Source organism: Oryctolagus cuniculus, chromosome 15 (genome assembly GCF_051225735.1).
Source record: "Oryctolagus cuniculus isolate XC-2025 breed Fujian yellow rabbit chromosome 15, ASM5122573v1, whole genome shotgun sequence".
Taxonomy (NCBI): Eukaryota; Metazoa; Chordata; class Mammalia; order Lagomorpha; family Leporidae; genus Oryctolagus; species Oryctolagus cuniculus.
Window position 1 is genome coordinate 62,766,175 of NC_142881.1, and position 23,123 is coordinate 62,789,297.

Genomic DNA, 23,123 nt, shown 5'->3' on the forward strand with positions numbered 1-23,123 from the left:
TGTCCAGGCCTCCTTCTCCTGCCACCACCCCAGGCCTGGGGACTAGCCGGCTGCTGGTTTTTGCCGGGGGCTCCTCCGCCCGGATGGGAACCACAGCCAGCCTCTCCCAGGTGTGTGTGGCGTGGAGAAGGTATTTATTGCCTTCTTATCAGGATGGACAAAGCTGTGAGTAAGCACTGACTACGTGACTGTCTGACTGAAGGGGCGGAGATGACTGTGGCCGGGCGCAGGGTCCAGGGACAGCAAGGACACCAGTGCTGGACTTGGTGACTCCAGCCTGGCTGAAGTTCCCAGGCTCCTTGGGGACCTTGAGCTCATGGGTGACCCCTGGCTGAGGAGCAGAGCACAACCAGAGGCCAGCGGGGTGAGGAGCCAGGGGTGTGGGACTGAATGGGAGGCAGAATTCTGGGGGGCCCTGATCCCTGGGGGCTCCTGGGGCAGGGAAGGCCACCACGCAGGACAGGTAGGCATTCGTGTTGTCACCTGGCGACTTTGTGCAGGCCTAGTGGCCCTGGAGCCGGGGAGCCCCCCTGGGCTGGGCACCCAGAGGCTGCCAGCACACAAGCCAGGTCCTGGGTCACCATCCTGGCCTCGGGACCCCACCTGGCAGAGGGCACGCTGATCACCCAGGGAAGGTCCGAAGTGGGGTGAGATCAGGGAGCGCTGGGCTCATTCCACCTGGGGTCACTCCAGGGTGAACCCCCAGGGCACCTCCCCCATCCCTTTGACTTCCTTCCTCCCCACCGCGAAGGCTCCTGGGCTTGCACCACAGTGAGGAGAGGCATTGCCCAAGGTGTGGGCACGGTCCTGAAACCTCCAGTGATTTCCTCATCACCGAGGCAGGGAGGGAAGGGCCGTGCTCAGGGCCTCGCAGCCTCTCACTTCCTCCTCACTGCAGGGGCCACAGGAGACAGCGGGGCTGGTCTGGGTGCAGGGCAGGAGCGCCTGCGAGTGGCGACTCCGTTAGAAGCACCCCTGGCAGCCCCGCAGCCCGCGAACGCTCAGACCCACTTCCAGGGAGTAGGGGAGGCAAGTCTGCAGGTGGGAAATGCCACCGCCTCCACCCCTTCCCAGCAGGGCAGCTCTGAACCTGCTGGCAGGCGGGGGAGCCCAGGAGGACCCAGCGCTGGGCTCCTCCTTCGTGCATGGGCCTCGTCACTGCACCCAGGACTGTGCAGAACCACGGGGGACACCGGGTGGCCTTCCTGGGCAGCCATCTGCTCACATGGTTAGGGCCTTGCAGCTGTCTGTCATGAAATCACACAGGAGGACACCTTGAAGAAGGAGGCCAGATCCCTACGTAGCTCACGCCTGAGACACCTGAGACGTGCAGTTCAGGCTGTGCCCCGGCCTCGGTGCCACTTCCCCTCCACTCTGGTGGAAACACTGGAGAAGGGTTAACGTAACACATCTTCCCTCATGCAGCCCTTGGTGTTTTTTTTTTTTTTAACATTTATTTATTTAATTGAAGGGCAGAGTTACACACACACACACACACACACACACAGCTTCCATCTGGTGACTCACTCCCCCAAATGACCGTAACAGCCAGGGCTGGGCCAAGTGGAAGCCAGGAGCCTGGGACTCCGTTCAGGTCTCCCCCACGGCTGTAGGGGCCTAAGCACTTGGGTCATCATCCACTGCTTTCCCAGGAACTTTAGCAAAGAGCTGGATCGGACGTGGAACAGTCGGCACTCAAACTGGCACCCATATGGGATGCCGGTAAAGGCACCTGCGGTTTTACCCACTACACCACAGTACAGCCCCAGCCAGATTCACCGAGATCCTACAGCTCCAAGCGCTGCCTCCCTCATGGTACAATTCAGTTCCCATGACGGGTGACAACAGACTGGAACCCCAGAGTACCTGAGCGACTTTAGAGACCACGTCAGCACCTTGATCAAGAGACGGAAGAGGCGCAGCAAGGGCACAGAGCACGCCCAGTGTCACACAGCTCCAGCCCAAGGCAGCCACCCAGCACCCCCGGCCCAGGATCCAGAGCTGCAGCTCTGAGCAGTCAGCACCTGCCCGGGGTCAGTGACAGCCCTCTGGGGTCCAGGTCCCCCGCCCATCTGTCCCACCGCAGGTGGCTCTAGAGCCAGTCAGGCCCAAGGAAAATGTTTTACCCATGGGGCCTGGGTCCAGCTTTTAGTACCACCCACCTTCTGTCCCCTGGGCTTGGCAGTACCCAGGCCTCCTGGTGGGGGTCTTGCCTTTGTTATTTTGCATTGGTCACACGTCGTGGTTGGTGTGGGGCAGGATCCTGGCAGGAAACAGTTGGCACACTCAGTGCTTAATGGCTGAGTGTCTGGAGAGGGTGGTGAGGCACCCAGAGGCAGCAGCCCACATGCCCAGAGCGGGCAGGGAGGCGGTAACGCTGCTGGGGCCCAGCAGGAGAAAGGCAGCCATGGCAGGATCGCGGTGAGGAGCAGAGGGAGTGTGGGAGCCTTGACACCACCTCCCTCCTCCCCGCTCCTGCCCCCTGCCGGGCATCCCGTCAGCCAAGCCCGGCTGGACACCAGCCAGCAAGGGAGCCCCCATCAGATGGTCCACGGGGACCATTCTCCCAGCTGGAGCGAGGTGGAGGGCGGGGGCGGCCCAAGGCCTGTTGCTTTTGTCCACATCCTCCTGTGTTTGCGAAATGCATGTCAACCATTTCTGGTCTGGTCATTTTATAGAGATTTTAGTGGACGCAGAATGGTACCATTTGTGGGGAACGGTGTGGCATTTTGACAACTGTATACAGCTTGTGACGGTCACATCAGGATGATTGGCACTCCCAGCCTCTCCGACATAAGTCCTTTAACTCTGTGCCGAGAACATTCAAAACCCTCTCTCGGGGCTATTTTGAAATACACAGCTGTTGTCTCTAGCTGGGCCTTGGGTGCTGACCCCTGCATTCTGATTGGCTGAGTGTCAGCCAGAGATGGCCAAAGCCACAAATTCTGCCCCCCACACAGAGCCCCTCCTCTTTCTTCCATTTATATGACTAATGAGCGAAGCTGAAGTCCTGCGTTGGTCTGAGTGCCTCCAGTCTTGCCTCTTGTCACCTGGCAGCCAGGCCCTGGTCCAGGCAAAGCTCTGGCCTGGGGAAACCATGGATGTTCATCCCAAGCACCAATTTTAATCACTAGATCACTGTGTTGACAGGGATCCCAGACTTGCTGCTGGCCTCAGCAGTGCTGTGATTGATTAGTGATGTCTGCCACAGGCACAGACTTAGCAGTGTTGGTGCAAGTGCTATCTTGGACCTAAACAGTTGTCGGCTTGGCTTTTGGTGGTGCCTCTCTGCTTTCTTCCTCTACCAGGCAGTGACTCCACTCCCCCCACCCCATGTTTTCTTCCTCCTTGTCCTTTCCGTTTTGGATCATGCTGAGCGAGTTCAGCCCGGGGGAACAGCCATCAGGCCCCCCTTTAGTTCCTCCCTGACCAAAGGCACCTGCCCATGATCTCCTCACAGGCCACCACCCACGTGTACGTGACCATTGTGGACGAGAACGACAATGCACCCGTGTTCCAGCAGCCCCACTATGAGGTGCTGCTGGACGAGGGCCCCGACACCATCAACGCCAGCCTCATCACCGTCCAGGCGCTGGACCTGGACGAGGGGCCCAACGGCACAGTCACCTACGCCATCGTGGCAGGCAACATCATCAACACCTTCCGGATCAACAGACATACGGTCAGCAGTTGGCGGCAGGCCCCGGGGCGGAGGCGGGGGACAAGGATGGAGTCCAGGGGAGCGGGGAGGGGGAGCCGGGGTGAGACGGGGCCTGGTCCATCGATCCACCCTCACCGCCTCCCTGTGTCCCCAGGGGGTCATCCGTGCCATCAAGGAGCTGGATTACGAGATCAGCCATGGCCGCTACACCCTGATGGTCACCGCCACAGACCAGTGCCCCATCCTGTCCCACCGCCTCACCTCCACCACCACGGTGGGTGGGCGGGGCTCAGCCCCAATGCGCATGCCAGGGGCCGGGGCCCAGAGCACTCTCCTGGGGAGGATGGGTGCCAAGGCTGTCCTCGGGAAACACCCAAATCAAGGAGCTCGGCCTCTCGCACTCTGAGGTCACCGCACCTCCCCGGGGCATTGTCCTGATCAGACAGGTGACAGCTTCTCCACGGGAGAACACAAGCTCCACTCAGACCAGCAGGGACCCGAGTCCCTGCCCTGGCGCTCCCGGCTGTGAGAAGGAGACCCTGGGCGGGTCTCCGAGCTCCCCGAGACTCAACGTCTCTGACGTCTTCCTCTGTGAAATGGGACAATGTCTCGGGAGTGGGCGGAGCAGTTGAGGTCGTGGGATGATAACGCCGCCGCAGTGGATAGAAGCTCTTAGCAACGTGGCCGCCAGAACCCGTCCCCACGCGTGGCTTCAAAGGGCCTCCCACGTGCACTGTGGTTCCGGCACTGGTGCCACGAGGCGGGGTTACCAGGCCCAGTTTGCAGATGAAAGAACGGAGGCCCAGGGAACGGCTCTGGGCGGGGGTGGGGGCTGGCTAAGCCCGCTCCCCACTGCAGGTGCTCGTGAACGTGAACGACATCAATGACAACGTGCCCACCTTCCCCCGGGACTACGAGGGCCCGTTTGAGGTCACAGAGGGCCAGCCGGGGCCCAGAGTGTGGACCTTCCTGGCCCACGACCGGGACTCGGGCCCCAATGGGCAGGTGGAGTACAGCGTCGTGGGCGGAGACCCGCTGGGTGAGTAGGGTCTGTGCCGGGTGGAGGGCGTGGGCACAACCCAGGGCTCTCTCCCCACCCCCACTCAGGAGCAGGATGAGCAGGGACTCTGTGGGCAGGTGGCCCCACCCGGCATGATCGCACTCCCAGCCTCAGTTTCCCCATCCCTAAGGTGGTGGAGATCAACTTCTCCTACCCCTCTTCACCAGGATATAGCAAGAATACTCTGGGAGCTGAGAACAGACTCAGAGCCTTAGAGGCCTGGTCACAGATCCCTTTGAGAATATGCTAGAAAATGGGCAGCGGAAGGGCATGCATCCTGCCATGTGTGTGGGACCCAGCCCCAGGCCCCAGCACCCCCACACACATCCAGGCAGCCCCACCTCTTTTTTTTTTTTTTTTTAAGATTTATTTGAGAGGAAGTTACAGAGAGGGGTGGGGGAGAGAGATCAATTTTTCACTCAGTGGTTCACTCCCCAAATGGCCTCAACAGCTAGGGCTGGGCTGATCCAGAGCCAGGAGCTTCTCCTGGGTCTCCCATGTGGGTGCAGGGCCCCAAGCACTTGGGCCATCCTCCACTGCTTTCCCAGGCACGTTCATAGGGAGCTGGAAATGGAGCAGCCAGGACTCGAACCGGCGCCCATGTGGGATGCCAGCACCGCAGGCAGGTGTAACCTACCACACCACAGCGCTGGCCCTCACTTCCTCCTTAGTCCCAAGAGCAAAGCTCGCCCTGGCCTCGGGAGCCGTTTCTCAGGTCGGTCTTCACTCATTTCTGTAGAGCAGGACCCCGAGCTCAAGAGGCTACCAGAGTCGTGCAGGGCACGCATGCAGAAGAGGTCCAGGGAAGGCAACAAGGAGTGGTGGGGACTGGGGCAGCCCCGGCTCGGCTCCCAGCAGCTGTAGCTGTGAGAACGCAGGCTGTGTTCAAGGAAAAGCAGCAATGCAAACCTCTCTGAAATGCCCGGATTGTTAATGTATCGCTCAATAAGTGTTTGTCCAGCACCTGCCACGTGCTGGCCGTGGGCAGTCATCCAGGACAGTCACACACCCCAGCAGAAGGACACAGGTGTTGAGCTCACTAATTAAGCTGATGACTTGATATTTTGTGGGGCGCTCAATGCTACAGAGGAAAATAAAACCAAGCCGGGGTGGTAACAGCAGTGACTGCCGACGGGGTGCTCAGAAAGGTTGTTCTGGGTGGCGATGCTCGAGCCAAGAAGGGAAGGAGATGTCCATGTGGAGAAGAGCATCCCGGGCAGTGGGAACTGTGTGTGCCAAGGCCCTGGGGTCAGCGTGTGCCTGGTGTGTTCACAGAAGAGCAGCATGGGCAGAGTGGGGGCAGATGGGATTGGGGGCAGCAGGGCCTCGGAGACCACTATGAGGACTTGGCTTCTACGCCAGGGTGGGGACCACACCATGACCCTGAGTGGAGAGGGTTCTAACAGCCTAGGTTCTAACAGCACCACACTGGTTCCTAGGCTCAGGACACTCTGGGGGCTAAGGACCAGGGTGTGGGCCGCTCTGGTTTGTTTGGGAGGCGGGGCCGACAGGTGTGCTGAGTGCAGGTGGGACGTGGGATAAAGTCCAGGTTTGCACCGGAGCTGCCCTTAACAGAGGGCACCTGCAGGGGGAGTCGTGGAGGGGAAGGCAGGCGAGGGTGACATTGCAGGACGGGACGGATATTCCTGGAGGGAGTGCAAAGGAGAGGCCTAGGCCAGAGGCGACGGTGTAGGAGTTTGCAGCGGAGACGGATCTGAAGCCAGGAGACGGAATCCAGCAGCCCCGGGAGAGAACGTGGAACCTGAGCGAATTTGCAATAAAAGGGCTAGGGGGAAAAAACAGCACAGGTCTGAGGGCCAGGTCCAGAACCCCTTTGCCGTCCCCAGGTCTCCTCTCCTGCCAGCCAGGGTCCTTGCAGCCACAGTGGGCACCGGAGCCTGGCGGAGACTTCCGGCAGCAGCCTCGGGGTGCCGGGCCCGCAGCTGTGCCCCAAGGACCAGGCCGCCCGCTCTTGCTGTGGGCTTTGGAGTCACCCGTGAAACCAGCCAAGGGGGTCAGGGGTGCAGCCTTAGGAACAGGGGCCCTTGGGGATGTCCCTGGAGGTGGAGAGACAGCCCGCACCCCGAGAGGATGAGCGAGGCCCGGGGCTTTCCTAGGCTGGGGGCTGTGTCCCCCTGGAAGGCAGGATCGGCACCCAGAGCCCAGGGAGAGCCAGCCGGCCAGCCCAGCAGAGTCCTGGAACTGGCTGCGTGGCCCCAGTGCCCGCCCCTCACGATGCCTCCCAGCACCGGCTCCTGGCCAGGGCCTGGCAAAGCCCCCATGTGCGGACACCCAGCTTAGCTTCACGCCCTCGGGTGAAGGGATGCAGCCTTCACCCAGCTTGACGGTGCCTTCCCACCCCGGCAGCCCACGCCTGGCGGGGGACAGCTGGGATGGCTGGGCTCCTGAAAGCCCCGCTAAACCTGGAAGGGGAGGGGACATTGGTCCGAGAGCAGTGGGCGAAGAGTCCACAGCTACTTGCGCCGCTCCCACCAGCCCAGCCTTCCCAGGACCCCGAGCTGCCCCTCTGGCAGGCCCCTTTTCCACATCCCCGTCCTCCCAGAAAGGCCCCAGGTCTTCCCGGGCACTGCCTGGGCTCCCTTTCAGGATGTCTTTGGTGATACCTAGAGCCTCCATAGGTGGGCACGTACAAGGGGGACCAGGCTTTGTCCAACGTCAGCACAACCCTGCGGTGATACCTCTGTATTGGCCCACTTTCCGGATGAGAACAACAAGGCAAGGCCCCATAGCGTGGCCAAGGGCACGCAGGAGTTACTTGAAAGCCTGTGCTTGTAACCTCCTCTCTCCAGAAGGGGTGGAACGGGGGCAGCCCGGGTCCCGCAAGCTGCCGAGAGCATGACTGACAGTGTGGGGCCTTGGCCTGTGCCTTCCAAGGCGCAGCCCCCAGCCGCTCAGGCCTGCCTCTCGGGAGCATCCAAGGGGATGGTGATGGGCCTCCCCAGGCTTTGGCGGGAGAGCCAGGGCCCGAGGCTAGGGCCGGGAACCCCTAGAAAGGGAATCCCCCGGTTCTTAAGAGATTCTGGAAGACCAGGCTCCGGAAATCCTGCTCCAGCTGCTTCCGCCCCTTGGGCAGGGAGGCTGGGAGCGGAAGGGCCCCGGGGGAACCCCAGCTGCAGGTGGCACTGCAGGGGCAGTGGGAGGAGCTGGGGGCGGGAATGGCCTGGTCTCTGTGAGTCCCAGGCAGGTCAGCACCCTACTCTGTTCACCAGAGTCAAGACGGGGAGTAAAGGAGTAACTTTCCAGGCCCCAGCTCCTGGGGAGTGTGCAGTGAACCCGCTTCCCCACTCGCCCTCTCCCTCTGCGTCCCCTCCGCTCTAGGTGGGCTCCCACTGGCCCGCCCCGCCCCCCGTCTCACCCTGATCAGCTCTTAGTGGTGCCGCCTAGGAAGACAGCAAGACCCACAGCCCTGGGTTCTAATCCTGGCTCTGTCATTAGCGTGATCCAGACAAGCTGTTCTCCTTCTCTGCACCTTGGGCTCCTTTTCCAAGGAACATGAGGGATTGAGGTCCCCAAACTATGTGAGGTTCTTACTCTCAGACTTCTGGCCCCCGAGCCGGGCCAAGACCAGGACTGAGGCCAGGGGTCGGCTGGGGGCGCTCAGGAATGTTATAGAAAAGAGAGGTCCCTCTCCACACTCCAGCGTGGCTCACTGCGAGGGCTGACTGGGGGGCTGGGGGCTCCTCAGCCCTCCCGCCCACCTGCCCCTGCCTACAAAAGTTCCACCGTGTTCAACTGCGCCCTCCCCGGGATCGTCCGTCGCACGACATCGTTAATGAACTTCTCATCAGCTGCGGTCAGCAGGAGGCGGCTCGGGAAGAAATGAGCATCCCCTGTTCCCTCCTGCCCAGTCCCTGGCCTGCCAAGGCTGATTGGCCGGCACTGGGAGACACGTGGTGGGAGGCTCGCCCATGCCCCCCCACGCTGCCGCCCCACCGCCCTTCCCAGCCCCTGCCAAACCCCGAGAGGATATCAAGTGGGGAGTGGGTGGGCCTGGAGGACCCAGGCCCGGCTGTCCTGCAGCCTGCTGTGGTCGGCATGCCAGAGGCCAGGGCTCTGGGCCGCCCCCCACTGACTCGGGCCTCTCCTGGGCGGCCTGCAGGGGAGTTTGTGATCTCTCCCGTGGAGGGGGTGCTGCGGGTACGGAAAGACGTGGAGCTGGACCGCGAGACCATCGCCTTCTACAACCTGACCATCTGTGCCCGCGACAGGGGCGTGCCCCCGCTCAGCTCCACGGTGAGTCTGGAGGCCTGCCTTCTCCCAAATGCCACCGCCCTCCTGCCCAGACGGGCCACGGGCTGCCTGGGAGCCGGCACAAGCCCCAGGGCCCTGCACAGGCCTCCAAGGTTCGCGCCCCCCACCCCAGGCCAGACCCGGCACTGGCAGCTGTGGGCACTCAGCCCTCCCCACACTGCCAGTGCCCCACCCCACCCCTTCCTTGGCCCCTGCCCATCCTCCTGCCTCTTGTTTGGCCTTTTCCGTCATCTCTGTTCCCCCACGGCCACCTGCGCCGTCCCTACCCCCATGCTGTCCACCTCCTCCTCGGTGGTCCTGGCACCATCCTTCTCTCCCCCTCCTCCTCCCGCCGGCTGGTCGCAGATGCTGGTGGGGATCCGGGTGCTGGACATCAACGACAACGACCCCGTGCTGCTGAACCTGCCCATGAACACCACCGTCAGCGAGCACAGCCCCGTCTCCAGCGTCGTGGCTCACGTCCTAGCCAGCGACGCCGACAGCGGCTGCAACGCCCTGCTCACCTTCAACATCACGGCAGGCAACCGCGAGCGGGCCTTCTCCATCAACGCCACGGTAGGGCCGCCCCTACCACGGAGGGCCCCGCGCTGTGGGCTTTCTCACTCCCCTGGGTCGGGTCGGGGTGCCTCTGCGGGGGGAGGGGGGAACTTGTGGATTCCCCAGGGAGGTGCGTTGGAAGGATTCCTTAGCCCCAGGTCACCAAGCAGAGTGGATCCGAATGAGGAAAAACAGGAAGAGTGCGCAAAACACTTGCAAACAGGGGAGCTCCTGGAGCTGGGGATGGCTGACTAAACTGGCTGTGGCTTAATGAGTTCATTGCTTGCAGCCTAATCCATTCACTGGGTGCAGGGTCTGCGGGTGCCAGCCAGAGCACGGGCACCGTGCCGAGCTCCACTTGGGTATGCCGTCTGCATGCATGGGGCCGGAGCCTCATCCACCGCAGCGGCCCAAGAGCCAAGTCTGCTGTCCACGGGTGTCGTGGAGCTGCAGGCAGAGCGGCGAGGCCCGTGCAGCTCGGCTCACCAGCCCCGCACATCCCAGACAGGAATCGTCACCGTGAACCGGCCCCTGGACCGAGAGCGGATCCCCGAGTACAAGCTGACCATCTCCGTGAAGGACAACCCGGAGAACCCGCGCATAGCCAGGAGGGTGAGGCTGGTGCTGGAGGTGCAGGGAGGGGGCCCGGGCCTACCCCACCTCCCACTGGCGGCAGGGCCCAGGCTCAGGGTGTGCACGTGCTGGGCCAGTGGGCACAGGGCTTTGACACACGAACTCTCGGCCAGCCTCCCAACTGGGGAGAGCGTGGAAGAGCCCTCTCACACAAACGGCTCTGAGCACAGCGCTGGGCACGTGGCAAGCCGCCAGCAAGCCTGAGCTGCTGTCCCTGCTCTCCAAGTCGCAGTACCGGCCTGCGAACCTGCATGCACGTACACGCACACGCGCACATAGATGCACACACACACTCCAGGTTGCCGAAAGGATGTGTGTCTTAAGTAGACTTCTCCCTCGAAAGGCAAGGACATCGAAAGGCTAGTGTAGCAAAGCGAACAGCCCCTGTGGGGTTGGGGTTGGCTCCCTTGGTCCCCAACGTCTGGAGCAAGAGCCCTGGCCGGGACTCCTTGGGTCTGGCTCATCTTGGCTTAGGTCCTGCCTAAAAGGCCACCACAAAACCCACCAGACAGTGGAGTTGAAGGAAAAGCTTACTGGCAGGGTAGGGGAGCCCCACAGGCTGGAGGGAGAGGGCGCAGAGCCTGTGCAGGAAAGCAGGCCTTGTCATGGCTTTGCAGGGCTGAGGGAGCGGGAGCAGCGAATCCGTTAGGGTGAGGGTTGGTCCGTTTGGTCACCTGCCTGCTGGTGAGCCGGGCAGGATCCTGGAGAGGCCGATCTTGGTGCACCAGCCCGAGACAGCGCCCCAGGTGGGACCGATGCTGCCTGCTGGCCTCTCCTCTTTCTGGGCCTCCGTGTTCCCATCTTGCTAAGCAGAACAGATGTGGGGCTGGAGGTGCTCATGAGCCTTGCACCTCTCCGACTGGGTGCTCCCCCGCATCCCACCTCTCTGCTTCTCTCCCTGCCCCTCCCATCCCTTCCATTGCCTGTGCATCTGGAAGGCCCCAAGTCCTCCTGAAAAGTGGCAGGCTTGGGACTGGGCCCGGCTGCATGGCCACTGTGCCACTCTGGGCCTTGGCTCCCTCTTGGCTCCCTCTTGGCACCCAGACACGGAGGGTGCTGAGGATGGAGAGACGTAGTGCAGCACTGGGCAGGGCATGGGTGCTCTCTGACCCAGACCTCGGGCAGGTCTCGAGGGCCTGGAGAGCAGGACTTTATCCTGCTGAAGTCCTTGCGTGCAAGAGCTGCCGTGTGACTCGGTACCGCTCACCTCCGCACTCCACGAAGGAGTTACGATCCCATTTGCCAGATGGGAAAACTGACCCATGCAGGAAGGAGTTCAGGGTGGCCGGCAGAGCAGGGACTTGATCCCAGTGTCTGGGTTTTCTTGCCTGGGCTTTCTTGATTTCCATCCCTCAGCCCTTCCTCAATGGGGGACTTGGCTAGAGCGAGGCCTGCAGCCCACCCCCGTCTGGCCCACAGGACTATGACTTGCTGGTGATCTTCCTCTCGGATGAGAATGACAACCACCCCCTCTTCACTGAGAGCACCTACCAGGCCGAGGTGATGGAAAACTCTCCTGCTGGTAGGTGCCGGGCCCATCTGCTGCCAGGTCCCACGAGACGGCCTGCCCAGGCCCAGACCTCGGGAGTGCGGAAGGGGGCCACAGTGGGGAGCGAAGGGCACAGCTCTGAGGGCCAATAGGCGGAGGCTCCCAGGCCCCTTGCGAGTCACCCAGGAGACTGCAAGTCTGTGGAATGGACAGCTGTGGTTACTGGTCCCCGGAGTGGTCTGAGAACAGCACTGCCATACCCTAAGGGGCACAAGTCAGGTGTGAGGACTACCCAGGAGGGGCTGAGTCCACCCCTCTCTGCTCCCCCCACCCCAGGAACTCAGGGCGCCCAAGGCTCCAGGGAGCTCCCAAGAGAGGTTGGGGATCAGGGGTCCCAAGGAGGCCAGCACAGCCCTTCCCCACACACATGCCCCGAGCACAGGGCCAGAATCGCCTCCTTACCGTTCCGGGCTGGTACCCTCGCTCCTCCTCCAGCTGCCGCGGTCCCTTGCGACTCCAAGGCAGAGAAGAGCTGGGAGACGGTTCCTGGGCTTGCACAAGTGCCAGTGCGTGGGAGGAGACGTGTGCATGCCACGCGCTCCCGTGCCCATGTGTCTGCCTGTGAGCGCTGCTGTGTGCACCTGCAGCCCCGTGAGCGCGAGGTACACACACACAAGTGTGTGGATTCCTGGTCCCATGGGGAGCACTGGGCACACGCACAGGTGTGGACAGACAAGGCCCAGGCCAGGAGGGAGCATCAGGGAGCCCGGACCCTCCTGCGAGGGGCCAGCCTCAAAGGCTGCTGGGAAGCAGGCGTGGCTCACTCTGTGTTTTCTCCCCAGCAGGGCTTTGAGGCTGCTCCCCAGGCATCTGTGTTCAGTCTGCCGAGGCTGCCGCAGGCCCACCCCTCGGCCTCCCCAGCCCCACCTCCCGCCCGCCCCTCCTCCCTCCCCTCTCATCCATCATCAGCCATGGCTCACTGGGCACGGAGGGGTTTGGGGTGGAGGGAGGGAGGGGGGGTCCCATGTGGCCCTGCGGTGACTCCCCCCCCATCCCGGCCTAGGGACCCCCCTCACGGTGCTCAACGGGCCCATCCTGGCCCTGGATGCCGACCAGGATATCTACGCTGTGGTCAGCTACCGGCTGCTGGGTGCCCAGAGTGGCCTTTTTGACATGGACAACAGCACGGGTGAGGCCTCCACACCCGGGGCTCAGCACTCCGGGCCCAGCTTTGGGTGGGACTGGGCCCATGGCTGGACCCACGGCCTCCCTTCTCAGTGCTGGCTCTCAGCTCTCTGAGGAGGCCTCAGTCTGCACAGTCCCCCAGCCCCACCTTACAGCCCGATGAGGCCACACAGGTGGGAGGCCCCAGGAGAAGCTTGGAGGTGATGGGAAGGTCCTGCTGAGCCCCGTCCCACACCCGCCCCCTCCCTGCGCCCAGGCCAGAGGCCAGCCCCTGCTTAGCAGGAAGTAGGTGTGGCAACTTTCTTGTCCTCACTTCAGAGCCACAGCTTTCCAGGGACATGCTGCGTGGGTGTAGTCGTGGAGGGGAGGCTGATGGGCTGACAGGTACCAACAGGCATGTTGACCCTCTGCCCTGGGCCCCTCCCCAGGCAGAGAGCTGGAGCCCTAGAGGGGGTACTTGAGGGGGGGCCTCTCTGAATGTGGGCAGTGCAGCCCCGGGGAAGAACGTGCTGTTCTGGCTCCCTCTGATCTGTCCCCATCGTGTCCCTGTCTTCCTCTGTCCCTAACCTGTTGGCTCGCACATGTCTCCTGACTGCCTCCCTGGCTGGTGGCACCAGGCGTGGTGACGGTGAGGTCAGGCGTCGTCATTGACCGGGAGGCCTTCTCGCCCCCCGTCCTGGAGCTGCTGCTACTGGCTGAGGACATTGGGCTACTCAACGGCACAGCCCAGCTGCTCGTCACCATCCTGGACGACAATGACAACTGGCCCACCTTCAGCCCTGCCTTCCTCACTGTTCACCTGCTGGAGAACTGCCCGCCCGGTAAGCAGGGCTCCGCCCAGCCCCAGCACCCCACCCCCACCCCGGAGCTGCTTGTGGCCGGTGGGAGGGGGTGCCTCCGACTGGATGCAGAATTCACCTGTGGGGGTGGGGGGAGGGAGTAAGGTGAGTGGGAGCTGGGAGGCCCCGCCCCCTGCCCTGAGCCTCACAACAAGCTCACGGGGTGTGTCCCACGTGTGTTCCTGGATGGAAGCACTGTTTAGCCCTTTAAAGTTTTTACTTATCTGAAAGGCAGAGTTAGAGAGAAAGGGAGAAACAGAGGTCTTCCATCTGCTGGGTCACTTCCTAAATGGCTGCAACAGCTGGAGCTGGGCCAATCCAGAGCCAGGAGCTTCCTCCAGGTCTCCACATGGGCGCAGGGGCCCAAGTACTTGGGCCATCCTCCGCTGCTTTCCCAGGGACATGAGCTGGATCAGAAGTGGAGCGGCTGGAACTCAAACCGACACTCAAGTGCAATGCCGGCATCGCAGGTGGCAGCTTCCCCTGCTGCACTACAGCATAGACCCCTGAAATGCTGTTTTAAAATCAAGACAGGGACAATGTGATTCCCATTGAAGTGTGAACTGGGGGGATAAGTTTAGCTCCAAAGGTCACGTGGAAGAATAAGACTGTTTTGAAACTAGAGTGTGGCAGAGCCGGCTCTGCCACACTCAAGTAGGAAGACGCATGTGAGGGCTTCCGAAGGGCTGCGGAAAGTGCATGTTGTGAGAAAACCATACAGAGTTCCCATGTTGCTTGGCTTCTTAGTTTTTGAAGGGACTCGTATTTGAAAGCTACAGTGTTTGGAGAGGCAGAGCGCAAACGCCCATCTGCCGATTGGCTCCCCAGATGCCCACAGTAGTCAGGGCTGGGCCAGGCCGAAGTTGGGAGCTCAGAACACAGTTCAGGTCTCCCCTGTGGAGGGCGGAGACTCAACCCTGAGCCATCACCGCTGCCTCCCAGGGAGCCTGGAGTCGAAGCAAAGTCGAGTATGACACCCGGGTACTGATGGGGCTAGGCTTTTTTTTTTTTTTTTAATTTGACATAGTGAGAGGTCTTCCTTCCGTTGGGTCACCCCATTGGTTCACCCCACAAATGGCTGCTACAGCTGGAACTACACCGATCCGAAGCCAGGAGCCAGGTGTTTCCTCCTGGTCTCCCATGCGGGTGCAGGGCCCAAGCACTTGGGCCATCCTCCACTGCCTTCCTGGGCGACAGCAGAGAGCTGGACTGGAAGAGGAGCAACCGGGATTAGAACCCGGCGCCCATACGGGATGCCGGTGCCACAGGCAGATGATTAACCAAGTGAGCCAAGGTGCCGGCCCCGATGGGGGCTAGGGCTGTCTTAAGCCAGATTCCTGTCCCAGTGTCACAGTGTGCAAACCCTGTGATAAGAACACAAGGCTCACGGGCAGTAGCCCAGGAGCAGGTGCTGTCTGTTAAAGACCACACAGGATGTGACCAAGACAAGAGTAAAACCACTTAGTAGGCGGAAACATTTTATGTAATTGTGCAATTTATGTATCTATATAATAGATTTACTGTAGGTTCTCTAAATCAAATACCTTCTAAAGAAATATGCAGAAGCTGAAAATACTGTTTAAAAATAAACGGGTTTGGGGGCCCAATGTTGCGATGCAGCCTGTGATACCAGTATCGCATATGGGAGCAGATTGGCGTCTCAGCTGCCCTGCTTCTGATCCGGCTCCCCCAGATTAACAGACCTGAGAAGGCAGCAGATGATGGATGGCCTGAGTCCTTAAGCCCCTGCCACCCACGTGGGGGACCTGCATGGAGTTACTGGCTCCAGCCATTGTGGCCACTTGGGGAGTGTGCCAGCGGATGGAAGATGCCACCTATCTCTCTCAATCTCTATCACACACACTGCATTTCAAATAAAATCTTTAAAAATGAAATGGTTTGGGTGTTTGGCGCAGTGGTCAGCCACCACTCAGGATGCCCATGTCCCACACTGGAGGGCCCGGGTTCCAGTTCTGGATCGCTCTCCACTCCATACACACCCTGGGAGACGTAAGTGGTGACTCAAGTAGTGGGTCCCTGTTGCCCATGTGAGAGCCGGATTGAACTCGTAGCTCCGAGCTGCAGCCAGGCCCAGCCGTGGCTATGGCAAGCAAGTGGGGAATGAAGCCATGGATGGAAAACCTTTGTCTCCATCTGTTTCTCTGCCTTTGAGATAAGCTAAGTTTTCTTTAAACACTTTTAATATTGGACTTCTCTATAAGAAATCTCTACACATAAACAGAATTCAAAAAAATGAAATACTAAATTTCAGTACACACAAAGGTGAACTTCTTTACCTCAAACCCTTATGAAAATAGGCAACCAACCAACAGAGGAAGAAGATATTTGGTATAAGTTCTTCATAAATTGGAAGAAAAATGGGCAAGATACAGAAGGAGACGATCTATAGAAAACGCGTGTAACTCAAACTATTTAATCAGAATAAAGTGAAATGAGATTGTGTTTTCCGATAAAATTGCAAACGAGGGAAGTGTTGAGACACGCCAGCCCGAGGCCTCGGATGTGCAGTTGATGGGGGCATCAGGGAGCTCAGCTCCTCCTCCTCCCTCCCCAGGATTCCCAGTCCTCCAGGTCACCGCGACCGACGAGGACAGCGGCCTCAACGGGGAGCTGGTGTACCGCATAGAAGCCGGGGCCCAGGACCGCTTCCTCATCCACCCGCTCACCGGGCTCATCCGTGTGGGCAACGCCACCATCGACAGGGAGGAGCAGGACTCCTACAGGCTGACCGTGGTGGCCGCTGACCGGGGCACCGTCCCGCTCTCGGGCACGGCTGTCGTTACCGTCCTGATCGATGACGTCAATGACTCCCGCCCCGAGTTCCTGAACCCCGTCCAAACCGTGAGCGTGCTGGAGTCGGCCGCGCCCGGCACCGTGATCGCCAACGTCACCGCCATCGACCGCGACCTCAACCCAAAGCTGGAATACCACATCCTCGGCATCGTGGCCAAGGACGACACCGACCGCCTGGTGCCTGACCAGGACGACACCTTCGCCGTGAACATCAACACAGGTGCCGGGCTGCCCCCTGCCCTCAGCTCCCAGCCCGGGCTCTGGCTTCCTCCTCTCTCTCCTCTCCCCTGCTGACGCCACACCCTGCCCTCCCTTCTCTGTCTCTGCCCTGGATCGTGCCCTGGCCCAGCCCCTGAGGCCTTTGAGTCCCTCGCTCTGCTGGGGTCATTCAGGAGCGTCCACCCCGCCGCACTCCTGCCAGGAGTCCACATTTGTAATTTCAGGGGAGAACCATGCCTTGTTTTACTATACATAGCTTTAGTGAGCAGACGGAACCAGACACCCCATCCATGTACTGACCGACCATTTAGTCATCGGTCATATCTGTACCCTTCATGATTTTCCTACACTGTTACAAAGAGCTTATGTTGCACAATGTGTGCAGCATATTGTAGCTTGTTTTTTAAAGTACAGTAGAGTTCTTTTTTTTTTTTTTTTAATTTGTGAGGCATAGTCAGAAAAAGTGGGAGATGGAGAAGTCCTCCATCTGCTGATTCACTTCCCAAATGGCTGCAACAGCCAGAGCTGGGCCAATCTGAAGCCAGGAGATTCCTCTGGGTCTCCCATGCAGATGCAGGGGCCCAAGGACTCAGGCCATCTTCTACTGCTTTCCCAGGCCATAGCAGAGAGCAGAATCAGAAGTGGAGCAGCTGGGACTCGAACTGATGCCATATGGGTGCTGGTGTCACAGGTGGCAGCTTTACCCGCTTCGCCACAGCACTGGCCCCCGTATTGTAACTTTGACTGACTTACCGTTTTTCCCCCAGAAGTTCAATATTTCCTCTCTTCTGGGGAGTTAGAGAAGGAAGAGTGGTCCTTAGAGCTGTATTTCTTGGAGGGCCCAAAACAGCGACAGAAAAACTAGCGCGGCTATGGTAAGATGCTACAAACGGTGGTTATTCAGAGAACTGTAGTAAGACAGCAGTGAGATCAGTGTTCGTGTGTAACTAGTGGACACGAGGATGCTGTAGAATGTTGACAGGGGTGGCAGGTGGGCCACTGGGCCCTCACACACTGCTGCACGAATTGACGCCAGGACCACCGTCAGGACAGCAACCCCGCACCGAGCACGCGCACGTCCCAAGGCCAGCAGCTCTGCTGTTGAGTGGATCTCCCGTGGCAGTGTCCCCGGGGGCCCCAGGTGTGTGTCCCTGGCAGACTGTGAGGGCGGTGCAGGTGCACACCAGGGGGCCGGCAGGCAGCAGTTCTGAGCAGTAGATGAGTCACACAGCGGCGTAGGTAGTGCGTGAAAATCAGGACATGCCGCCATGAGTAAGGAATAAAGTGAGTGAGACCACCGTGCCTGTCGCAAATGCAAAATACACGCTAAGCAGTCCCTGATGAGCAGGATTATTTTTAAATAACAGGGACACTTCAGTGCCAGAGAGGAGAAGGGAAGGGGAGAGGACTAGGAACGTAAAAGGAAATAAAGATGCATGTAAAACCAGACAGGCGCCTGTGAGCAGTATGCGGACAAGCGCAGGGTTAGGAGTTGCTCTGTGTGTGTAGAGCCGGGACAAACCATGAGTGCGGGGAGAAGGTGGGTGGAATCCATCTAGGCCCATAGAAGCCAGAGGCGTGGTGGCCTTGGTCGGTCAGGACCCTGGAGAGCTGCTCCACGCCCTGCCCAACTCCAGCTCTACTGGCGATGCCTCCCCTGCTCTGCCTGCCCTCTCCCCTTCCCCCCTTCCTCTGTCCGACTGACTCTTCTTTTTCTTTCCAGTGTCTTCTCTGCCCCCTTCTCCTCATGCTCTGCCCACCTCCCCTCTGCTTTGTTCTTGCCAGAGACTCTGTCCCCTGTGCACTGCACCTCAGCTGGGCTTCCACCTTGTCCCCTGGTTTCCTTGTCCTCTGCCTCCCCGCCCCCAACCCTGCTCGGGCCCCCTCTCCACTGCACCCTGAACTAACTGATGTTAACCCTCTTCTCTCCTCCTCACGGCTGGCAGGCCCACAGGTTTGAGTTCTGTTTCTCTGTCACTTCCCACCTCATCTCTTCCGCTTCACCCCATTGCCCTCCTCCATGCCCGCCGCACCCCCACCCTTCCCGCCCCGTGGGGCCCGGGCCACGGCCGTAGCCCAGCCTTTGCAGACTGAATGCAGCCGCCCTCTCCCCATCCTCGCTCCCCAGCCTGGGGGACAGGGAGCGAGAGTAGGAAGAGGAGGAGGAGGAGGCGGCCGCCCAGGGTAAGTGACCGCCCACGGCTGGGGACCCGCAGAGGACAGGCACCCAACAGGGGGATCTGGGCCAAGGGACGGGAATCCCTGAGACCCCAGTGTCTGAAGGGGAGAGGGTCTGGCTGTGGGATGAGGCCAGTGAGCCGAGGAGCCACCAGGCCGGAAGGAGACAGAGCCCAGGAGACCCGGCCCTGAGGCTGGCCCAGCTAGGTCCGCCAGTGCGAACCCAGGGCCCTGAGGGCTCCTCGGCGTATGGGGCAGGCAGGAACTGCAGAGACGGTGGGTGGAAGAAAAGGAGCGGCTCATTGACGCTAACACAGGAGCAACGCTCCTGGCCCAGTCAGCCAGGTCACTTCCCAATTCATCAAAAACCAAGGGGTAGGCCTGAGGCATCCCACCTGTCCCCACCGGGGCCCCCTCGGGGTGTCTCGGCCACTGTGACCTCCCTGGAATGGCGGGTTTCCTTGAGGCCTTGATCAGGTGCATGTAACAGAACTGGGCCCCTGGACCGTGTCTGAGCGTCCAGCTTGGTGGTGCTGGGAGCAGCTTCCCACTGTGTGGAACCTGAGTGCCTTTTACACAAAGTCACGCTTCCCGTGGGCCAGGCACTGTTCTAGACCCCTCACAAATGGAAACTCGTGGTTCACATCCTCAGAAGGACCCTGGGCAGTGGGCAGTGGGCAGTGCAGTTAGCTCACAGATGAAGAAAGGGGGTAGCGCCCAAGGCCGCCCAGCGAGTAAGCGTTGAGAGGGGAGCAGAGTGCTGTGGGCCCTGCCCTGCTCACACAGCAGGTGGCTGGGGCTCCATCTGAGCCTCAGGCAGGGTCTGATGGGGACGGTTGCCCATGTGGGTACTGGGAGTGTTGGTTAGGAACCCCCCAGGAAAGCCCATGTGTTAGGGGTTTCCCGAGGCTGAACCTGGCCTGGTCTGCCCCACAGGGTCTGTAATGGTGAAGTCCCCCCTGAACCGGGAGCTAGTTGCCACTTATGAGGTCACTCTCTCTGTGATTGACAATGCCAGCGACCTACCGGAGCGCTCCGTCAGTGTGCCAAATGGTAAGGTTCTCCCACCAACATCTCTGATGGATTGCTCGGAGCCAGTCGGAGCAGAGGGGTGGGCTGGGAGCAGGCACAGCCTGGCCCCGGGGGGAGCAACAGGATGCAGGCGCATGGGCTGCCGGGAGCCGGGCAACACTGGGCCGGGAAGGTGCGAGTCAGGGTGAGCACAGGCTGGATGGCCCTGTTTGTGCCTGATCTGGTCCTGTGGCTCAGACTGGAAGAGGCTGGGGGAGCCCGGAAGGGGGTTGAGAAAGGCTGGGTGGACAAAGACAGGTGGGAATCAGCTGTGAAAACCGCTAAGCAGCGGGTGACTCGGGATCTGCGGGGAAGCCACAGGGTCGGCAAGAGCAAAGGCAGGCGACTGGAGGCCACAGACGCCTCCCCTGGGACAGTGCTGCCTTCTGCTCTGAGGCAGGGGCTGGGAGGGGGCTGCCCAGGGCTGGGTTTAGCGCGGGGAAGGATGCAGTGGACGGGGATAGGGCGGCCTCCGCTGGCTGTGCTGGGAGCTGAAGATGGCTGTCGAGCCGGGAGCTGTCGGCTGCTTGTCTCCACGGCCAGCTCCTCCAGCAGGACAGGCAGACTTGTCACCACCTGTGTTCCAAGCTCAGGGGAGAGGTCCCAGGCTGGTTCTAGCGAGGGGACTACTTGGACCTCGGAGGGGACAGGAGGGGGCCTTAAAGATGACCTTGCTGCTGGGTCACTGAGCAGGTGAGGAAACGGACACACACAGAGCTCAGCGCTCCGAGGTCACCAGGCCAGTCGGCGCGACCCAAGCCGCTTCTGCTTATGGAGACCAGAACAGGGTGTCACGTGTCACGTCTGCGGGCTGGGTCGATCCTCGAGGAGTCCTAGGAGGGCCACGAGACGCTGCCATGCCTCCAGGCTTGGCTGAGGCTCAGGGAGGCCCGGGCCAGGCACCATGATGCCGCCTCACCCTGACCCTCCCTCTCTGCCATCCCCCAGCCAAGCTCACGGTCAACATCCTGGACGTGAATGACAACACGCCCCAGTTCAAGCCCTTTGGGATCACCTACTACACAGAGCGCGTCCTGGAGGGGGCCGCACCGGGCACCACGCTCATCGCTGTAGTGGCCGTGGACCCCGACAAGGGCCTCAACGGGCTCATCACCTACACCCTGCTGGACCCGACGCCCCCGGGCTACGTGAAGCTGGAGGACTCCTCGGCGGGTAGGCGGGAACTCTGCCAGCGCAGGGCTGGGGGACACGGGACTGTGCCTGCCGGGCCTCCAGGGGGGTCTGTGGCTTGCCTTGCCTGTCCCCTGGCCCCTCTGTGGGCTGGGGCAGATCCAAGCTGTGCAGCACTCAATTCCCAAAGCAGCGTAAAGCACGGGGTCCTGGGCCAGCATCTCGGCCCCTGCTCCGAGGATTCCGATCGCTCGGAGCAGGAAAGCGGAGACGGACGTGGGGCGGGGGAGTCTGGCCTGCTGGATGCTCTGATCTTGGCTTCCAAGAGGCTCGCCCCGACCTGCTAAGTGAGGACAGCTAGATGCCAGGCCCTTGCCGCCTTCCGCCTGCCTGGGCGGTGCTCCCTGGCCCCGGTCCTTGTTAAAGGGCCCACCCCTGCCCCCGCAGCGCTCCGGAGTCTTCTCTCCATTCTTGGGAGAGCTGCCATGAGCAAGGGGTGGCCGAAATGGCAGGGGTGCCTCTGTGTCTCAGGAAAGGTTGTTGCGAACCGCACAGTGGACTACGAGGAAGTGCACTGGCTGAACTTCACCGTGAGGGCCTCGGACAACGGGTCCCCGCCCCGGGCGGCCGAGATCCCTGTCTTCCTGGAGGTCGTGGATGTCAACGACAATAACCCCATCTTTGAGCAGCCCTACTACCAGGTGGGAGGCCGGGACCCGAGCCCTTTCCTTGGCAGAGTTTGGGCATCTTCCGCTCGCACCTGCCAGCTTCTAGGTCCCCTGCAAGGGTCCAGCACGTGAGCAGCTGGACACCTGGGCTCCTGTCCTCGGGGAGTTCCCAGGGCGAGGCGTGGGCTCTGGCACTGACCCTGGCCTCCTCCCTCTCCCTGCCCGCTGGGCTGCAGGAGGCTGTCTTCGAGGACGTGCCTGTGGGCACGGTCATCCTGACGATCGCCGCTACGGACGCCGACTCGGGCAACTTCGCCCTCATCGAGTACAGCCTCGGGGATGGAGAGGGCAAGTTTGCCATCAACCCCAGCACGGTGAGGGCCCAGGGTCAGACGTGCGGCTGCGGCCCCCGAATGCTGGTGCTGCCCCCGGCCCTGCGCAGCTTCAGAGTTCCTGGAGCCAAGTCAGCAGCCCCGTCCTGGGCCCTTCTGTCCAGCAGACGTGCAAGGAAGTGGCCCTGTGTGTTGTAACTGGCGCTCTGGGGCAAGAACTGAGAAGTGGTCCCTTGAGGACACTTTCAGAAGAGACACAGAAAGTGGGCATGGTGTTTGAGCACCTGCTGTATACACAGTCCTGGACTCTGTGCTGGGGGAAGGAAGAGAGCCCCAAAGAGGGATTCCCTGTGCTGCCATAAGTCACAGACCTGTGGGAGAGCAGAAAACCAGGGGGAAAACGGGTGACGACTCCGGCTGTCTCCTCATTGAGTCGAAGCCGCTGTCTTCCAGAGGGGCGGAGAGCCCCGCAGCCTGGGCCTGTTGCTCCGCAGGGCCTCCCATGGCTGCCGGAGCTGGGACTGGACTTTCTTTCCCATCGCCCCCCTCTACCCTGTCCATGGGTACAACAGTCAGCTCTGCCCCCAGCAGCTAATGAGTACCACCTGTGTGCCGGCCCTGGCCCAGCAGTTAGCGGTTTCTGGAGTAGCAAGGGCAAGGCTCTCCTTTGGAACTGGAGCTGTCATCTCTCTGGTTGGGTGCTCTGTGTCCCAAGCGCAGAGCAGAGCCTGCCACAGCAGGTGCTCCGTGGGCCCCTGTTGACGGATGAAGAGTCTGAAGCCAGGCTTCCCTACCAGGGTGACATCTACGTGCTGTCCTCTCTGGACCGGGAGAAGAAGGACCACTACATCCTGACGGCCTTGGCCAAGGACAACCCTGGGGACGTGGCCAGCAACCGCCGAGAAAACTCGGTGCAGGTGAGCTGCGGCAGCCTGGGCTGGGCACGCTGGCACCTGGGGTCAGGCAGGCCGTGAGCACAGCCTCTGTGGAGGGGACCCCTCAGAGACCTGACAACAGGAAGCAGACGGCCAGTG

General features: G+C 61.1%; 1 protein-coding gene across 5 annotated transcripts in view; it reads left to right on the forward strand.

Annotated features, from left to right (window-relative positions):
* The window catches only part of CDH23 (cadherin related 23), a 365,671-nt gene that overhangs the window by 327,220 nt on the left and 15,328 nt on the right, over positions 1 to 23,123 (forward strand). For 3 of the 5 annotated variants that reach the window (XM_051823796.3, XM_089313405.1, XM_089313408.1), the window contains 15 exons: positions 3,461 to 3,682; positions 3,816 to 3,935; positions 4,520 to 4,700; positions 8,842 to 8,975; positions 9,339 to 9,548; positions 10,035 to 10,142; positions 11,583 to 11,685; positions 12,716 to 12,841; positions 13,455 to 13,658; positions 16,252 to 16,710; positions 19,824 to 19,940; positions 20,907 to 21,131; positions 21,621 to 21,790; positions 21,994 to 22,131; positions 22,887 to 23,006. In XM_051823796.3, coding sequence (XP_051679756.3) covers positions 3,461 to 3,682; positions 3,816 to 3,935; positions 4,520 to 4,700; positions 8,842 to 8,975; positions 9,339 to 9,548; positions 10,035 to 10,142; positions 11,583 to 11,685; positions 12,716 to 12,841; positions 13,455 to 13,658; positions 16,252 to 16,710; positions 19,824 to 19,940; positions 20,907 to 21,131; positions 21,621 to 21,790; positions 21,994 to 22,131; positions 22,887 to 23,006 — 2,637 coding nt within the window. The remainder of the gene's footprint in view (positions 1 to 3,460; positions 3,683 to 3,815; positions 3,936 to 4,519; positions 4,701 to 8,841; positions 8,976 to 9,338; positions 9,549 to 10,034; positions 10,143 to 11,582; positions 11,686 to 12,715; positions 12,842 to 13,454; positions 13,659 to 16,251; positions 16,711 to 19,823; positions 19,941 to 20,906; positions 21,132 to 21,620; positions 21,791 to 21,993; positions 22,132 to 22,886; positions 23,007 to 23,123) is intronic. The other 2 variants (XM_089313406.1, XM_089313407.1) reach the window with 1 other exon arrangement.